At 44.6% G+C, this 19,386-nt stretch overlaps 1 protein-coding gene across 1 annotated transcript in view; it reads right to left on the bottom strand.

Moving 5' to 3' along the window:
• LOC306939196 (glutamate receptor ionotropic, NMDA 3A-like) overlaps positions 1-6,710 on the bottom strand; it is a 92,181-nt gene extending 85,471 nt beyond the window's left edge. Inside the window, exon 1 of the mRNA XM_079523737.1 lies at positions 5,161-6,710. Coding sequence (XP_079379863.1) covers positions 5,161-6,060 — 900 coding nt within the window. The 5' untranslated portion in view covers positions 6,061-6,710. The remainder of the gene's footprint in view (positions 1-5,160) is intronic.
• Positions 6,711-19,386: the final 12,676 nt, after the last annotated feature.

The raw sequence follows: 19,386 nt of genomic DNA, 5'->3' as shown, positions 1-19,386 counted from the left end.
ATGATGGATGAAGCCCGGACACCACAGGTACAAAAAATACGTTCTTTATTGAGAATTCTGACGTTTCGGTCTATTTGATCTTCATCAGACTGATGAAGATCTTCATCAGTCTTCTGATCTTCATCAGATCTTCATCTTCATCAGATCTTCATCAGTCTGATGAAGATCAAATAGATCGAAACGTTGTCAGAATTCTCAATAAAGAACGTCTTTTTTGTACCTGTGGTGTGCGGGCTCCATCCATCATCTGCTGAAGTTTCTTTAGCCCAGCACCCAGCCTGTCGATGTGCGTGTTCTACGTCCACTCTCAATGTTTTAATTTCTACATTTTTATCCCATGATTTTGTAACCCATTTTACACCCCTGTGTCAATTATCTAATGTGATCCTGGGCTCTACACACCCTCCGCCAACCCATGCTGGGCAAGACCTAAGCTGTAGAGGCTATCATTTGTTTTGGGGTGGAAGTTGCAGGATTTTGTCGGAAGTACCGCTCAAGGAAATTACGTTGATGCTTTACAAATCAGTTTACATTCTCCGTGAATGAAAGTGTTGTGATTGGTCGGAATAATATCATATCCGGGGAAAATACATTTGTCGGATGTTCCGGACCGACACATCCGCCGATAGCGTCTCTGCCTTAGGTTGTGACCAGGCTTTTCTCTTGACTTCGCAGATGAGTAAGCCTGGGACCGAGGCTACCGCCAACCTGGGGAGAGCAACGCAAAGCAATGCTTCCTTCATGCTTGAGTGTCCAAGTTGCTCCTTTACACCTGACAGGGGGGAGTTTCCCCGGTTGGACGTAGCGTCGAAGGAACACGTTATTCCAACCAGTTCCTTTCCCCTCCATCAGGCGCCCCAGCTGGCCAGGGGGAGGCAGTTTAGAGACCAGGATTACTGCATGTTTTTTGTGAAGGTACCTACCTACCCTAGGGGACATGGGGAGAACATGCAAACTCCACACAGAAAGGCCCTTTCGCCAACCCCGCCTCAGGTATGGGCACTGATGACGTGGAGGAGAGAACACGCCGCCAGCACCCACAGCATCCCCAGCAGGAATCGAACCCAGGACCTTCTAGCTGTGAGGCGACAGAACTACTGAATGTGCCACCGTGCCCTCTGTTTCAATGTTTGAGCAATTCATTTGTTTTTGTGAAGAAATTATACTGCAATTTTACTTCTTTTGGCTGTAAACGATAATCTTCTTTAAGATTTGAAGCCTCTGGTACGATAGTTTAACATTTCCCATCTGGCAACACTGTAAGTGTTCCTATACTTTCGCATCCTTCCCTCAACTTTAATTCGTCTCCAGGTGTTCTCAAGCTTTTCCAGATCCTAGCCTCTTACCTGCTAAACCATTCACCCCTCGCTGCCTCCAAACTTCTCAACTCTGTTTCAAAACCACAAATTATCCATTCATTTTTTGTGTGACACACACACACACACCCCACACCCACCACACACACACACACACACACACACACACACACACACACACACACACACACACACACACACACACACACACACACACACACACACACACACACACACACACACACACACACACACACACACACACACACACACACACACACACACACACACACACACACACACACACACACACACACACACACACACACACACACACACACACACACGTAGCTCAGTCGGTGGCAAGTGTCCCAGAAGCCTTCAGGCTAACTAATGGTGGGGTGAGTGTGTATGTGTGTATGTGTGACTGTGTGCATGCATTCGTCCGTGTGTGCGTGTGAGAGACTGAGTGATAGTATAGCAAATGTACAATGTGGTTGACTGTTACCAAGGAGGTCTCTGCTTCAAGTATTGACACACACGCGAGCACACATACACACTTGCTTCAAAGCTAGGGGGGCTCTAGCCACAGGCATGAATATAGCCTGCAAACCAGTAAAATTAAACTCTGACAGAGAAGCAGTGATTTGATTGGACGGACACTCACTCTCCTAATGGTGTACCTGCCTTGTCAAATCATTAAAAGAGTCATGCATTTGTTCTAAAACCTTGAACTTACGTTTACTCACAGAACATTGATTGAACCCTAGCCTCAGTACCCAGGCTGAATTGAACCCAAACAAGCACTATCAAGTTTAACTGTGGCGGGAATTGCTTACACTACTAGACAATACTAGTAATAAATCACAATTATGGATGAACGTATGTCAGTATCAAGATCATGAAATAACCAGCGCAGCCCTCATCTCACACCTGCATGCACACGCACCCACATAATTGAACAATACCAGTGATGAACCCAGAATGATTCCAACCTAAAGGCATTTCCCTATCACTCCTGTGTGTGTGTGTGTGTGTGTGTGTGTGTGTGTGTGTGTGTGTGTGTGTGTGTGTGTGTGTGTGTGTGTGTGTGTGTGTGTGGGGCAAAGTAACACTTTTTCTGCAAGCCTTGAATTTGAGAGTGGATTAGCATAAAAGAATGTCTAATTATCCTAATGTCATTGTTTGGCATTCCAGTGGTGAATTCAACAGATAATCTTAAATTGGCATATTTGGCACATACTGGTTTACATTACCACTGAGGCAGATGGGATTACAGGAACAGCATGATTGAGTGTGTTCTGTGTTGCAGTTTTATTTTTATTTTTTCATATTCACTCTTCTGCCACTCGTTTGTATTCCTTCTTTCCCCTACGATTTATTGTCTGGGCGGGTGCCGGGCTACTGTTGTGAAAAGTCCAATATAGCATCAGTATATCATCAAAATGAAAAACAAAGCCAATTACAACATATTTCCCATAATTGCTTTCCGTCAGCCTGCTGCCTACTAGTCAAATACCACATCTGGAATGTTGCACTAATGCGAATCCTATACTGTATGTTCATGTATTTTTTTTAGTAATGCTGTCAAGCCTGGAGCCTGCTATGCTAATTTTTTTTATATCCTCGCGTCACCAGACTTTCCACCTCGGAGGAACACCTGGTCAGTGTTCCAAAATCGCTGTCGCTTTGTTTTGATCCCCCCTGTTGGTTTTTAGTCTCGCCAGCCGCTACGAGTAGGAATAAAAGATGGATAAGCCAAAAGAACTATTTAAAGACGTATTTGAAGAAACTTGACGGATTCATACACTACATCAAGGCTTTTATTGGGTAGGCCCTAAAATTATTATGCCCTTGATTGCGGGAAAACAAATTTTGGGTAATTCTGGATCTGAAAGGTGGTTCTGACCTGATGACTACAAACCAGTGACTACAACATGATGTAAGTTGTTTCCGCTCCCGACCGGATCAGAAACCCGAAAATGCCTCCCAGTCTATACCATTTTTATGTTGGGGCTTAGTGGGCGGGGTCTATGGTCTGGAGCCAGGCTAGTTGGGGCTACTACAGGAGCAAAAGTGAATTCTATTTCTAACACATGGCACTTTAACAAAAGTTTCTGTTTCGTATTCTGATCCCCATGACCACATGTGACATTTTACACTATCATATTCAACAACATAATCCATATGGATGGAGTCTTTGAGGTTCGACATCAGGATCTTGGAATATTATGTTTCAGCCCTATTCGGAAATATATTGTCCCAGGGAGAATACACTTCATATTCTGGGCCCCATGAGCCATGACATACTCTGAATGTTTCATAATATTGAAATAAATAATACAATCTATTACCATTCATCTACTATATCTTATCACCTCTGGTCTTCTATGGTCTTTGACTTATGTTGCCAACTTGCCATCTCTTCTCTGCACAGTCAAATCCTCAGTGTTCAACTTAGAGAGTGTACAAATGAGGCAAATACACCCTTATGGTTACATGTTGGCACACTCGGTGTGGTCTATCTGGTCTTGGTGTGTTAAAAATTGTCAGTAAGATATCAGGTCTCTGCAGCATAGCATCAGTGTGCTGCTTTGGAATGCAACTCATCCAAGACCTTTTACATTGAAGAGAAGAGCTCCATCAATTTTACTCCCCAAAAATGAGACGCCTACATTCATCTACAAAATGATTGATGGCGCTAAATTAGCTTATATCACACTATGGCTCTTTTTATGACAATAGTTAAAACAACCTGAGCACGCAGTATATTGATCATGATAATGCTTTCACAATAGACCAGCCAAAAGAGTAATTGAGTGATTCAGGTGATTTAAGGAGATGGGTTTAGGGAAGATAGCTATCTGTGGCAGAATGTAAAAGCAAATCAATCTCTCAAAAAAATGAAAAGGGGAAAAACGAAATAAATAGTTTAGTTACACATTGCTGTCATTGTGTATTATGCATTTGGAAACATTATCCTCCAACAACTCCGCTATCTTTGAGACAGCAATATAGAGGGTATGCACGTGACATCATCATCATACCCGGAAGTTAAAAAAAACGACTTTCTGGTCTTGACAGAACATACATCCAAACAGAAAAGTTCACAGCATCTTCTTGTCGCACGCACGCGCGCACACGCACGCGCACACGCACACACACACACACACACACACACCAGATGTCCCCCTTTGTGTGGGACAGTCCCTCATTTCAAAGACCTTTCAGGTGTCCCACATTGCATCAGTGTTCAAATGCCATAATAGTTAGTCCACAAATAGTTGGCTTTCTGATGTAAAGCTCTCTCATTGTCTCTTTTCCTGCAAGATGCGTTTTTAAGCCTGTTAAAACAACATGAGAAATATCCCTATTCCCTAGGCTATACACTACCAAGTCGGCCATAACACCTATGACCAGAATTAGCATTTTAAATAAAAATGTGAGACTTGAGTCCAGATGAGTTTATAGGGCAATATTAGGCCTATGGGCGAGTATGACATACGGCATTTGTAATAGTAACTTCAGTGATAAGTTGCTAACCCCGTCCTGTCCCACATACTTCTGTCCCTCAAATGAACAGTTTGGATCTGGTCACCCTACACACACAATCAGAGGACAGGTGTGAAACTGGATCCACTGGACAGGACTGAAACTGAATTAATTAATAATTAACCACATACACGCGCGCGCCCATTTGGGCATGTGTTAGACATGCCCAAAATAGCCATAGTTGTGAGCATGCTTGCATTTCTACTCTAATAATTCCAGACAGTGATTGTTATTATGGTATCAATGAGCATGTGAACCAACACAGCCATATTAGCCTACATACTGTACATACCTCACTGTGGCGCGTGAACTCCTTGTGCACCACGCTGATGACGGGCACCTGGAGCGCCTGGGAGATGAACTCCAACTTCACCAGCTCGTCGCGGTTCCGCGGGAAGGCGAGCATGGCGGAGACCCCCTGCACCACCACGGTGTGACACACGCTCTCCAGGAACGACAGCGGGTCCTCCACCTCGGCCTCCGCGTCGGCGCCGCCCGGGGTCGAGGAGGAGGAGGAGGCGGAGGAAAGGAAGGGGAACTGCGCGGGCAGCTCGCCCAGCCCGGACCCCACGGCCATGACGAGCTCCAGGGACAGGTTGTAGGGCAGTATGGCGGCGCGGTTGAGCGCCTCGGCGGCCAGCAGCACCGAGTCCCGCGGCGCGAACACGCGGCTCTCCCTCGAGGCGCTCTCCTCGCGCTGCCGCGCCAGGTTCTTACTCCTGCTGGCGCCCCGCTGGCCGTTACCCCCCGAGCCTCTAGTCCTGAGACTCCCCAAACCCACCGGACTTCCTCCTCCGACACTTGTTGTTGTCTGCCCGCTCCTCTTCTCCTCCTCCTCGTCCAACAACAAAAACTCCCGCAGGGCGCGCGTCACCCTCGAAGACCCACCGCCAGCTGTTGCCGCTTCCCGGTCCCCCTCCTCGTACGACCCGCCGCCGGCGGAGGAGGACGAGGGGAGCAGCCGGGGCTGGACGTGCAGAGCCCCGACTCGGACCGTGTGGCCGATGCGTCTCAGCACCTGGCAGGGCTGCGGGTGGGACAGGGCGCCCCGCGGGAGCAGCACCACCACCACCAGAGCGCACAGCAGCAGTGATGGAGGCACCCACCTCGGACCCATGGCTCCCTGCAGGCTGCGGACACCCCGCCGTCCTCCACCCGGGCTGTTCGTCATCATCATCATCATCATCATCATCAGCGTTCCCCGGGAACCGGTGTCCTCCTCCTGCGATAACAACAACGTGACCGAAACACGGCGTGCCCCCCGGTGTGCTCCACCGCGTGCGCCCCGCCGCGCCTCAACAGACCGGCTCCGGCTGCTCCGCGGCAAAACTTGTGCGTTATCCCCCGCCGACAACAGGCTGCGCGAGACTGGGCACGAGCCGCGCACATGCAAAAGATAAATCCAAAGTCGTGCCGTCGTATTTCATCTCAAAAGACTTTCATCGGCAAGACCTTTTTGAACAAAATACAGATTAAGATTCCCACAGAGAGAGAAATAAAACAGAATAGAAAACTGGGGAAAAACCCCTCTGGGGAAAAAGCAAGCACAAGAAACTATTGTGCTTTAAAAAAAATAAAACACATTCCAGATACTGAAATCCATCACCCTCGAAGGAAAAAAATATATTCCATTATTTCCATATACCATCCAGGGTGCAGCAGGCGCACGGGTAACTGTTTGGTTTCCTCAGTTAAAACATGATGAAGCAGGAGTTTTTTCTTCTTTCCTCCACACACACAAGTCACACACACACAGACAGCTCGCTGTGGCTCTGATCAGCTCCTCCTCACCCTGATGACACTTGTTCTGCTGCCTGTGATGTGAGACCCTCCAGCACGAGACCGCGGTCTGCGCCCAGCACCCTATGGTAGCTTTTAACCCCGTCACCACCACACTGCATTATAGTGTCACAGCTAGAGGATCGATCGAATTGGCTAACTGAAAGAAGGTATAGCCTATTGTATCACTACACAGATGAAAAACAAACCCAAACTAACCTATACGAAAATAAATGTTTTATTTTTGCATCTTGTCTAATTATTATGCACCTTCGCTATGCGATATCTGCTGATTTTGTATAGGCTTATATAGGCTTAGATATCTTGATTTTTGTATGTTCTGACAAGCTTATAGGCCTATTTAATATACTATTTTTTCTCCCTGGCTGCTCTCCTCTCCCTGCACGCAACCCTCCTTTTTCTTCTTCCTCCTTCTGGAAAACAACACAAGTGATAAAAAAAAAAAGAATTTCACCCACTTCTTTACACCTGTAAACAAGTGATGGAGCGTATGCAAAAAAGGTGGGGGGGGGAAATGAATTACACCCACTTCTTTTACACCTATAAACAAGTGATGTGAGAATAAAGACTATTGCCATTCTGATTCTTAACATTAATGCAGTGCCACATTGACAGAAAAGATAACGGAAAAGTAGGCTACAGCCTATACAATTACACAAGACAATGACAGACAGATTATACAAACTAGATAAAGTCCCCCTCGGGACACAGGTCTTCACCAGGGCAGGTCAGGTTGTGGCCTCCTGGTGGCGCTATAATAGGCCAATGTGAACATTTCCATTTCTTCTTATGCCTTGGATGGCAATTGGATGATTTGAGGCATTTTGTTCCAAAAATGTGTTTTGCAAAAATCCACCTGTTGGTGGCGCTATAACAGGCCAATGTGAAAAGGGTGGGATATATTCCTCAGCCTATAGTAGGAAAGTCAGTGAAAGATTTCACGTAAATTGCACGCTGCGTTCATGATTTGAGGCTTTTTGTTCAAAACAGGCCAATCCTGCAAACTTTAAATGTTGGCCAATTAGAATATGAAATATTGGACAGATCCGCCTTGAACACATGCCTAGAGATAGTGTGTATAACGATTTGTGGGATTTTTGGAAAGGATCTGGAGGAGTAATATCCAAAGAGGGGCAGAGGTTCATCGTTGGCATCCAGGGAGTGTGTGTGCAAAATTTGGCATCGACCGGGTTATTAATGGTGCCGGAGATTAGCTGGTAACAGACGGACGCACACACATACACACACGGACGGACTCTCACACACACACACACACACACGGAGTGCAAAACATACTCTCTCCCCATGCCTTCGGCCTGGTGGAGACAATAAATAGCCTATCAGACGAAGAGACGAGGGAAAGAAAAACATAACCCAGTGCAAAAACATCTGTGAGTGACAAATCCGATTCACCTGTTTGTCAGTGAAATTCACACAGTGCCAACAGCTTTGAGACAGCAGCACATTTGGCTCACAATGTGTTACATCACCTAACAGTACACTGTCTAAGCCATAGGGCATAGGCCTTTGTACCAAAAGAAAGCAAAGGTTACTGTGTAGGGTATAGGCACTGTGTTGTACGTAGATATAAAGCATACAGTACTATATAGGGCAAATCGCTAACTGTTCTTACAGCTAAACCAAGTTCTGCCCGTATACTGTAAATTGTGTAAACTGTAAATGTTTGTTTGTGTGCACGCGCAGGTGTGCGCGTGCGTGCACAAGACAGAGATATATAGAGATACAGTACAGTATAAAATGTGCTAGCCTGTGGTAAGTATGCAGACATGAGGTCCATAGTACAAAATAAAAAGCAGGATTTTTCTTCTTTCTTTTTTTTTAAGTATAATAATATATTATACAGCATAGGCTATTTCCACCCCCCATATTCCAGGGTCTAGTTCTGGCCAGATAAATCTGATATGAAGAAGATACGAATAATTAACCAATCCTCATGGTAATAGTCTTTATTTAACAACTCCTCATAGCAGCCAATTAGCTGTTAAACAGCAGCTGACAGACGGAATGTAGTGTGACTAATGCAATTCCTGTTGCTGCGGCAACCAACAGGTCAAAGGTTACTGCTGACCCAATCATCAGGCTCGGCGACACAGATTAATGATTCACTAATGGTCTGATCTAGATTAATGATAGAGTAATAGTCTGGCTTAATAATGAGGGACACGCCCACTAAAATACAGAAAGATCAATGACCCCTGATTGATCCGATACAGTATGACATCAGAGAATGGGATTGGCAGAGGCTGAGGGCGGAGAGAAGAGGCAGAGCAGATGTAGAGGACTGAGTGGGGGGGCAGAAGAGAATGCAGAGCGTTGGCGAGAGAAGCAAGGAGCGGGTGAGAGAAAACCAAAAGGACAAGAAAGAAAAGGAGACAGGCAGAAGAAAGGAAAGACAAGATAGGGCGGAGAGAGGAGAAGATATAGGAGGGGGAAAGGAGATGGATTGATGAGGAGAGGCGAAGAGAGGTGCAAATAGGAAAGGAGATGTCCAGAGGGGAGGGAGAGAAACCAATGGTTGGGAGGCAGGGTTCACTGTAAAATCCTCGCTGTTCATATCATTTGTAAATTGTAACCCTTAAGAGCAGACACAAAAGAAAAATCACATCGTGTGAATCTCAGGATCCACATGAGAACAGTGTGCCTCCAGCCTGCGACGTTGTCAGTCATACAGTATATCATGATGTTACTTCGACCTTAACGGAGGAATGCCAAAACGTAATTTGTGCCCTTTAAAATAATAATAGTGTTTTTGGAGCGTGGGTGTGAGCTGTGCGACCGCCTCAATTGACTTGTCGATGACATATGACTTAAAATTTGGTCAGGATTTCAGCCTGATCAGAGCATCTTCTTAAAAACTCAGTAAGATATTTAAAAAAGTATAAAACATGTGGAAAACAAATATTGGAAGTATACTTCTGTGACCTACTGGCAGTGTGCACAATGCATTAGGCTCTGTGATTGATCCAGCAAGATTAGCGCCAGGCACTCCACTCAGTGCTCATAATCGAGGTTGCAGGGGCACCGCCTGGTGGACAAAAGTAGGGGGATAATTCTGGGGGCGTGGCTATATTGTGCCGTCATGGTGGGCGTGGTCATGTGTTGACGTCAAGTCCATTTTGGTGTCCACAGAGAGAAATTATTATGTAACCAAATAGACTCCTCAGACTTTAGTTAGCACACCTAACTATAAGCACTTTAATGTGTAGATGACGATTGTATAGCTCTGGATAAAGAATTTGATTTAAAAATTATAAATGTTTTCACAATACATACATTGTTTCATCCTGCTGTTCTTATTTCAATAATATTAGCCTAAGGCTACACTTGTATTATGCCTTCTGTAATCTCAACATCATTGAAAATGAAGGCTCTGCCCTCAATTCATTTCTAAGAAAATAAATAAAAGGTTGAATGGTACTTTCCTGACTTTAAGGGAAATTCAAGCTTTAGTGCTTTTCATGGTTTCGTCCTCAAAGTAGCAGCTTTTGTGTTGACTTGTGCTTTTGGTTGAAATGTAGCCTTTTGTTCAGCATGCATGCATAGATAGCAGCCACAGGTTCAAGTGGCCTACCTATCTTGTGCGACTGTCATTCCCCAAACAGAAGCTTTTCTCTTTTCAGCACTTCATTAAAATACAACTCATCAGTCAAGTCTTTGTCTATGTGCAAGAAAATCGCGCGTTTTTCAGTAATCATTGAACGAACGAAGGTAAGTTTTTAGGTGACGGATGGTTGAGAAGCTTGATCCGCTCAGCTGTGACGCAGTAGCTTAATTGTTCTGCATGGTAACGAAGAACAGGCTAAGCCTATAGGAGTCTTAATAAAGTGTATACGGTTTTAAATTAGGACACACAGACGTGTCTCAAAGATAAATGATAATAATAATAAGTTGAAATGAAGAAAATGCCAGCACTCATTGTATGTCCTTTTGATATGAATTTATTTACCTCTGACGTTGATAACGAACGCGTTTCGGCCTGTTTAGGCCGAAACGGGGTTGGCAAAAGGTTGGCAAAAGGTTAGGCCTACAATTTAATTGTGTATAGTTAACACATGTTAGCAATAGTGTTATCCAAACTTCTTATGACATGCATAATAATAATAAAATAACTTATGTCCGCAGCTGGACAAACTGCAAATCTGCAATAAATTAATGTTTTGTATGGGGCGCAGCAGTGAGAGTGAGAGAGACAGACAGACAGAGACAGAGAGAGAGAGAAAGAGAGAGAGAGAGAGAAAGAGAGGCAGCAAGCCTGTTTGTGAAGTTTGTCAACATGATGCAGGACTCGGGAGACAGTCACAGCTTACACGCTACACAGGCCGACGGCCGTCATTTTGAATAAGGGGCAGATAAAGATCACGACTTGTTTATTAGAAGTAATTAGCATGTCTGGCCAGTTGATCACGGCAAGCTCCAGAACAACAAGCAGCTATTTGGCCGATAGGCAAAGCAAAGCAAAGTTCATTGTTTACCCAGGGTGAATGGACTAAGCTCGAGATGCTTGTTTACAGCCAGACCCTGCTCATAGAACATTTCATGGTAGGGGTTCAATGCCTTGCTCAAGGGCACTTCAGCGGTGGTAATTTTAACGTGCCGGTCCGGGGATTCGAACTGGCGACCTTCCGATAACAAGACCGCTCCGCAAACCGTTCGGCCACCGCTGCCCACCGCTGGCAATGAATGCCTGACAATGGGAGCGGTGGGTGGGCGGTGCTACTGCAAACACTACACGACATTTTGACAGTTCTGACCCCTCCCTCCGGCGCCTATGGGTTAGACTCAGTTGCACACACCGTAAAAACGAAAGAAAGATAACATGTCAGTTAAAGAAGAAAATAAAGTGCTGGAATAAAAAAAACAGTACGAGAAAATAACAGGCAGGAAGGGGATAGAGAGGGATGCAAAGTGAGATAAGAGACTGCATCTTTCAAACAGCCACTGTCATTGCTGTTGCTGGGCCAAAAAGCAATTCCAGGGGGGCACGGTGGCACAGCCGGTAGTGCTGTCGCCTCACAGCTAGAAGGTCCTGGGTTCGATTTCCGCTGGGGACGCTGGGGGCGTGTTCCCTCCTCCGCGTTATCAGTGCCCATACCCGAGGTGGGGTTGGCAAAAGGGCCTTTCTGTGTGGAGTTTGCATGTTCTCCCCGTGTCTCCTAGGGTAGGTACCCTCACAAAAACATGCAGTAATCCTGATCTCTAAAACTACCTCCCCCTGGCCAGCCGGGGCGCCTGATGGAGGGGAAAGGAACTGGTCGGAATAACGTGTTCCTTCCACGCACTACGTCCGGCCAGGGAAATTCCCCCCTGTCAGGTGAAAAGAAGCAGCTTGGACTCCTCATGCATAGAAGGAGGCATGAGGTCAGTCCGCTGCCCCCCAGGTTGGCAGAGGAAGTGTAGCGCCCAGGATTACATTAGATAATTGGCACTGGGTGAAAAAACTGGGTTGCAAAATCGTGTGATAAAAAAAAAAAAAAAAAAAAAAAGCAATTCCATACATAACATATGGTAGAGTGTGCGTGCATGCATGTGTGTGTGTGTGTGTGTGTGTGTGTGTGTGTGTGTGTGTGTGTGTGTGTGTGTGTGTGTGTGTGGTGAAAATGCATTGTAATTGTGCCAAATTATCCCTGCTACAGTAAGTGAAAAATAAGCTCTTTGAGGAATGACTCAGGCCACATTTTCGGAGAGTGTAGCACCACAAAATCAGGGGAAATTAACACTGTATAGAAGGACTCCACCATAATCACATCTTAATTATTACCACCGGGTCAAAAGCAAAGGGGGAGGTGTTTTGTTTTCATCCATTTCCATGTGTTTGTTTTTCAGGTGCGAAACCTGCAAACCACTGGACCAATTTGTCTTTTTAATTATTTATTTTAATAATGGATGGAAGTCAATAGATAATGGACCTGCAGGCTGAAACATTTCCCAAATATAGAGTCATGTGTCATACTGTAGATACGTCCTAGACTGACCACACTTCGTGGTGGAAATACGGTATGCACTCAAGTCTGAGTCCATTAACTCAGTTATAAAAATAAGGTTTCATATACCATCATTGCCTCTGTCCATCTGTCAACCTAGCAGCAACTTCCCTGATATCTTCATGCCCCAATTATCTCCTTGGTTTGTTGTTCCTTTATATCAATCTAATTTCCTATTTCTCTCTTTGTTGTCCACCCACTTATGCATCCAAGTCCTGCGGCTGTCCTGTGCCTCCCCGTCTATCTGCTCGACCGATTCTATTTGTTTGTTTGGGTGCACACCCCCTTGTTTGTCTCTGTGGTTGTCTGCACTCCTGTCCCATTTGTTTCTCCTCTAGTTTCGTCTGCCCTCCTCCTGCTCCTTACTCATCTGCTAATCTTTCTATCACGCAATCTGATTTGAGGTTTGCCAAATTGTCTGGTTGTATCCATGTTTATCTGTCTGTCTCTCTGCTTGCCTGTCACACATCGTTGTGACAGGCACATAGTTCATACATCCTGCTGTTTGCTATGCACTGTAGAAGCCTGGATATTAACTTAAATCCAGTGTGCAATTGCAATGTTGTATACATTCTCTGAGTTACAACTCAATAAGATAACATTGAGGACTTTACTGTGTCTGTAATCTGTCCCTCAGTGACTGACTGTGTACTTCTATTCTATCGTCAGTGAAGCTGTAGACTTAACTGACCCTTTGACCTTCCAGCTAGGATCCTCCATGGTTCAATTCCCCCTCCAGTGACACACAGGACTCTGGAGCAGATAAAACCTGAAGGCATAAACCAAGGTTACAGCAGTTATCAGACAGATGGCACACACACACACACACACACACACACACACACACACACACACACACACACACACACACACACACACACACACACACACACACACACACACACACACACACACACACACACACACACACACACACACACACACACACACACACACACACACACACACACACACACAATTTTGACTTTTAATAATATATATATAGATAATGGCTATTCGTCGCTAACGACTTGATACAGTATACCTGAAGTGATGATTATTATTATTTTGTTTTACTAACACAAATCAAAGCATATTTATTTATAATTACCTGTCTCTGCGACGCAGAGCGTTGATGCAGCAAGATTGTGCATTCAGAGAATCAACGTGGTTCCCAATTCCCCACACTTCCAGAGGTTGGCTCACAGCATGCTTCACTATTTCCAATGCTCCCACAGGTTACATGGTGAAAAGCCATGTTGTGACTAGTGTCACCACATGGCGCATGTGGTGACACCGCATGGAGCAACACTGGAAAAGTGTTAGCAGGGATAGAAATTGGCCCCCAAACCAAGTTGGTGTGATAGAATTCATGGCTGAGGAGACAGGAGTTTATCCAGGCTTTGATTTGTTTAAAAATCAAACCCATGACTAAAATAAAACATCTTAACCCTATACTTCTTCATACTACAAATAGCATTAATAGCCAATGTATAATCACACGATGCAATCTGATCTTGCAGATCTGCTGTTTTTGATATTTGGCACATTTATGACAAATACTGAAAACGTGTACAAAATATGGACAGAAGGGCTAAAAGATGTCAAACCCATCAGACTATATTTCCCCAAATGAACTGTAGCCTATTTACGTTCTTGCCGGAAACAGGGATAAAACATATCCTCAAGGGAGATAAAAAAAAAAGAAAAGAGAATGACCAGAGGGGTGATAGCAGGGGCATGGATGTCCCCTCATACTCCCCAGCAAATCAAACCATGACTTTATACAAAGGAAGTAAGGAACCAATCCACAGAGTGGAAAACAGGTAGTGAACCATTGCGGTTCAGAGCATGGTTGCATTTCAACAAGCCTCCTACAAGTAGCACCTGCCATGTTCTCGTCTAACTCCCTCTTCACACTCTCGAAGGGTCCTTGAGCAAGATGCTGAACCCCTAATTGCTCCCAAATGTGCAGGTGGGTGCCTTGCATAGTTTCCTCCAACATCGGTGTACAGTATGTATGCAATGCATGGGTGAATGTAATGCACAATCTATGTAAAGCGCTTTGGATGAAAGAAAATAAGTATTAAACTACTTTCCAGGTGACTATAGGAAAGTCCTTGGGCTTACTTTAGGCACACTAATATTCACACTGTCTGGAAATTCCAGTGGGACTACAGCACCTTTCTGTTCGCCAGCACAGTTTGCCCACAGCGGTACGTGGAATCATGGATGACTTGACAGAACAGACAACCAATGACGAATGCCGCCTAACAAGCCGATTGCCTTCTCACTCTAACATAAAACATACTCTGCAGGACATCTTCTTTGCGGACAGTTACTGTGGTTCCATTGCATGCTCTATAGGACAGAAGATGGAATATACGACAGTCACATTGCAACAATGGCATCACCCTGTGGTGCTTCAGCGTCCTGTGCATCTTCCCATGTCAATACTCAATACACTCTCCCCAGTCCCCACCACTGAGCGTCTGTGACAAAGCTGCTCCTACCGAGCTTGAAGCAGCAGTCCTTCTCTCATATATTCAACACCTGTCTCCACTACCTCAGATTCAATGCCCTTCCAACAACTTTGCTATTGCCATAACCTCAGTCTCCATATTAACATGGCCTGTCACAGCCTCAGCCTCATTGGTGGCCACCCCAGCAACATCAGTTGTTGTTGTTTTGGCCTCCCTAGCAACCACCACTATGGTCTCCGCCAGGTGGGGAAAAAACAAAAACAATCAGCATTGTCTCTTCCACCTGGGCTGCGCACAACCAGCTGTCACCACTGCCGCCTGCACTACGTTAGATACAACTGCCTCTCCAGTGACCTTTTAAATGGTTTTTTTTTGTGGCTTTTACCTTTATTTTATATATTTTATGGAGGGACAGACAGTAGGCTGACAGGAAATGGGGAGAGAGATGGGGGGAAGACATGCAGTAAAGGCCGTCGGGATCGGGAGTCGAACCCGCGGCACACTGCCAGACTGGATTACCAGCCAAGGTGCCTGGACCACTGAGCCATGGCCCAGGCCTCTCCAGTGACCTTAGCCACAAACTCAAGAGGAGGGGACTGGTGACTCCACTTTCTCATGGCACATTGCAGCTTCTCTCCCCTTGCCAACATCCACCACAATGGCATCTGACTCAGTAACCTCTACGGCCCTCAACCTCCAGCTTGGCTATAACCACCTATACTGGCTCATCTCAGCTGATGACCACAGCCTTCTGCTCTAAAGGCTCCACTGCTTCTCCCCAGGGAGCTCTTCTCACTGGCTGACAACCGTGTCTACCAAGTTGATAGGCTCACAGAACCTCTCCTTTCTCTTGTCCTTTTTTAACCTTTCCTTCGAGCTCATCCAACCACTCTGATGTTCTTGCTCTCTTGCCTAAAAAAAAGCACACCCTTGGTAAAAAAGAAATCACACCTGTGTGAAGTGAGTGGTGCAACTCTGTGTGGGGATCCCCAGGGGGTCCCCGCAACGTCCAGACCCACAGGAACGAGCCCAGGGTGCCAGCCCTGTTCCGGCAAGGCGCCCCGATTCTGAAACGGTCTTGAAATTACAGAGTTACCGTGTGGAGGTCCCCGGGGGGTCCCCAGAATATCCAGACCTCCAGGGATGCGCCCAGGGGGTTGGGCCGGTTCCGGCGAGCCGCCCCGCGTCTGAAACGGTGGAGAAATGACATAGTTACCGTGTGGGGGTCCCCAGGGGGTCCGTCTATTGTACTGTACTGTAACTGTACTGTACTGTCACACCCAAAATCATCATACAGTTTGTGTGTGTGTGTGTGTGTGTGTGTGTGTGTGTGTGTGTGTGTGTGTTAGGCTGCACAACAGTGACACTTGGTGATGAAAACCAACCAAACGCAATTTTCGTGCTCGGACACAGGGACACAGCCAAAGACACACAAAGCTCACTCAAAAAGAAAAAGAAAATCCTACGCAATCAGTATGGAATATGAAATGTCTTACAGATCTATTTCGTTTAATGACTTTGGAGATAACGTGTACCGATTTGCGTGATTTATGCACAACATCTGTAGGGGTGCTGTCCAAATCTTCTTTTTTTTTTACAAATTTGCCTCCTGGTGGCGCTATAACAGGCCAGATTTGGGGCAGAGACAGGGAGAGTGTGTGTGCACAGTTTCGCTGCCATCAAGCCACCAACGGTGCCGGAGATTAGCTGTTCACAGACAGAATGATGGATGACGGACGGACAGACAGGCTGCAAAACAGTCTTTTCCATGTCGAAACAATAATTATTATGTTCTTCATGCATGCTCCCGGATATGGTAACTTCCTACTCTGCTAGACAGCAGCTGAGATCTTTTCAAATGGTTAAACGAAGCTAAGAAACAATTTGGCTAACCAATTTATAGCAGAATTTTAGCCGCCCATTTATGTCATAGCAAAATCCCCAGCTACTCATTGTTAACATAACATTAATATCTGTAACAGTCAGTGCTTGTGTCTTGGAATGATAGCTTCATCAACGAACATAGTTCATTTATGTGGTATATACGCAGAACACTGAGGTATATACTTTATGCTCATTATTGGTCTCAGCTCTGTTCCTGCAGCTGTCTGTTATAAAATTCCAGACCCCGAGCCTCCTCCTGTGGTGCGACATCTGAGTTAAATGTATGATTCTGTAGGTTGTATGATGTTGTATCTTATGCTAGAAGGGCTCGATATTTAACCCATTTTGGGCGGGAACCCCTTTTGGTGTTTCAAGCATTGTTATACTTTAGCCATTGAAAAATAGCAGATCTACAAACTTGTAGGTCTGCTATTTTTGAAAAATCGTAAAAATGTGGCACAAATCTTGAATAGGTATATATTCTTTCAAAGCGAATTTTTGTATTATTTCGACGTCAGGCCTAAATGGGTTAAATGTTTGTTCTGTGGATTGTATGTTAATCTGTATAGGCTATTAACTTATGCCCTAAGGTTCATGCTATGCTATAACTCTGTATCTTATGCTCGGGGGTTGTGATCTTAGATATTATGCTTGCACAGATAATCTGTAGGATCACAGGAGCAGAGTCACACAGCCAAACTGAATGCAACAGCATTTCAACAAATGATGAGTGTCAAACGTATGATTACATCAGGCTCTTGGCTGAAGTCAGTTACAATAGCACGTCAGAAAGCAGGCTTAATCTTGAGGGCATGATTGTGGACATGATGTCGCAAGAAAACATGCAGTCTTGTGTATCTAGGATTGTTACCGTCGGCAATTTTTGCTTCTTAGAAAAGGTCTTTGGTTCACAGGTAATCACACCAGTGGTGTTATGCTATATATGTAGTATGCCATGCAGAAATGTTTGTGTAGAAGTGTATACTGTTTAACCATTTCATCCATTGCCTAGCCTATACCTGCACATGTCTTGCAGGGAATGATTATCGTATGCTCTCTGAAAAAACCTAGAACACACCACTGAATCACACAGTGAACAGGAGAACGCGATAATAATCAGATCACCGTACAGTAGTCCAATCACACACATCAAAAGGGGAAAACGATCCATTGAGAGCTGGGACTGACGTCAGAGACCAATGAAGCCATTAGGACCACATCGTCTGCAAAAAGCAGTGAGCTCACCAAACTGTACACCCTCCACGAATACACCTCAAGATTGTGTCCATGAATATCTCAAACAGGACACATGACACAGCTTTCACATGTAGCCCGGATGGGGATACTCTCCAGGATCCTTGCAAGAGTAAAGAGTTGGTCTGTTGTACGACCAGACAGAATCCACATTGTTCCTCCTGGATCTGATGTTTGACTGCCCCCCTTTCCAGTTTCCAGCACATTAGCGTAGACTTTCCCAGGGTGTGAAAGGCTGAGAATGTATCTAAGAACACAAGCCATTCCATGGCTTTATAATCACATTAAAAATGAAAGCTAATGGCTTACTTTATAAGTAGAGTTAGACAATGTCTGTCTCCAAAATATATTGTGCAGTTTAAGTTTATATTCATGATTCCAGGAGCATACGAGGATATGTAGACCGTTATTATTCAAATAAGAACTAACGTCGCTCCGCTCTATTTTTCACTTTTTGCCAAACAACATAAAACAATCGCAACATCTTGACAAATCAATGATTATTATTTCTTCTCCCTCAGCTCTGTTCAAGGCTAAGATTATATATAATGTCTCCAGTGAGGCTTCAATTTGATTGAGTTCCTCCAGTGAGTCTTTGAGCTGTTTTAGTAGCTCTGCAGGGACCTTGATGAAGGACATTCGTGGGCTGTGTAATGAATCAGCCATTTGGTTGCTTGCCTTAATAAATGCTAAGCAAAAGTATGTTGGTATTCATGGTATTTAATCAATTTCATACTTCTTACTATAACCTACATATTAAAGTAGGATATGGTGAGATAAGTAAAAAAAAAAAAAAAAAAAAAAAAGAATATACAAACAAAATTCAAATTATTTTTAAATCATTTACTAGGCATCATTAAAAATATAATAATTACAATACAATTCATATAAATATATGTATTGAGAATACCATTATCATACAACCTTGTTCACCAAGCCGCAGCAGTACTGTATGATATAGTATCAGTATGATTCATGTTGTATATGAGACATTTCTGTGGCTCACTTGACCGCTCTATACCATACAAATCCTAATGACCAGAATATAGAGTAGCCTACTCCAGATAAAATGAAATTTGGTTTAAGCATAACAGT

Source organism: Electrona antarctica, assembly GCF_951216825.1.
Source record: "Electrona antarctica genome assembly, chromosome: 16".
NCBI classification, from domain to species: domain Eukaryota; kingdom Metazoa; phylum Chordata; class Actinopteri; order Myctophiformes; family Myctophidae; genus Electrona; species Electrona antarctica.
The sequence above is the reverse complement of the archived record's forward strand: the minus strand, read 5'-3'. Positions and strand labels throughout refer to the sequence as shown.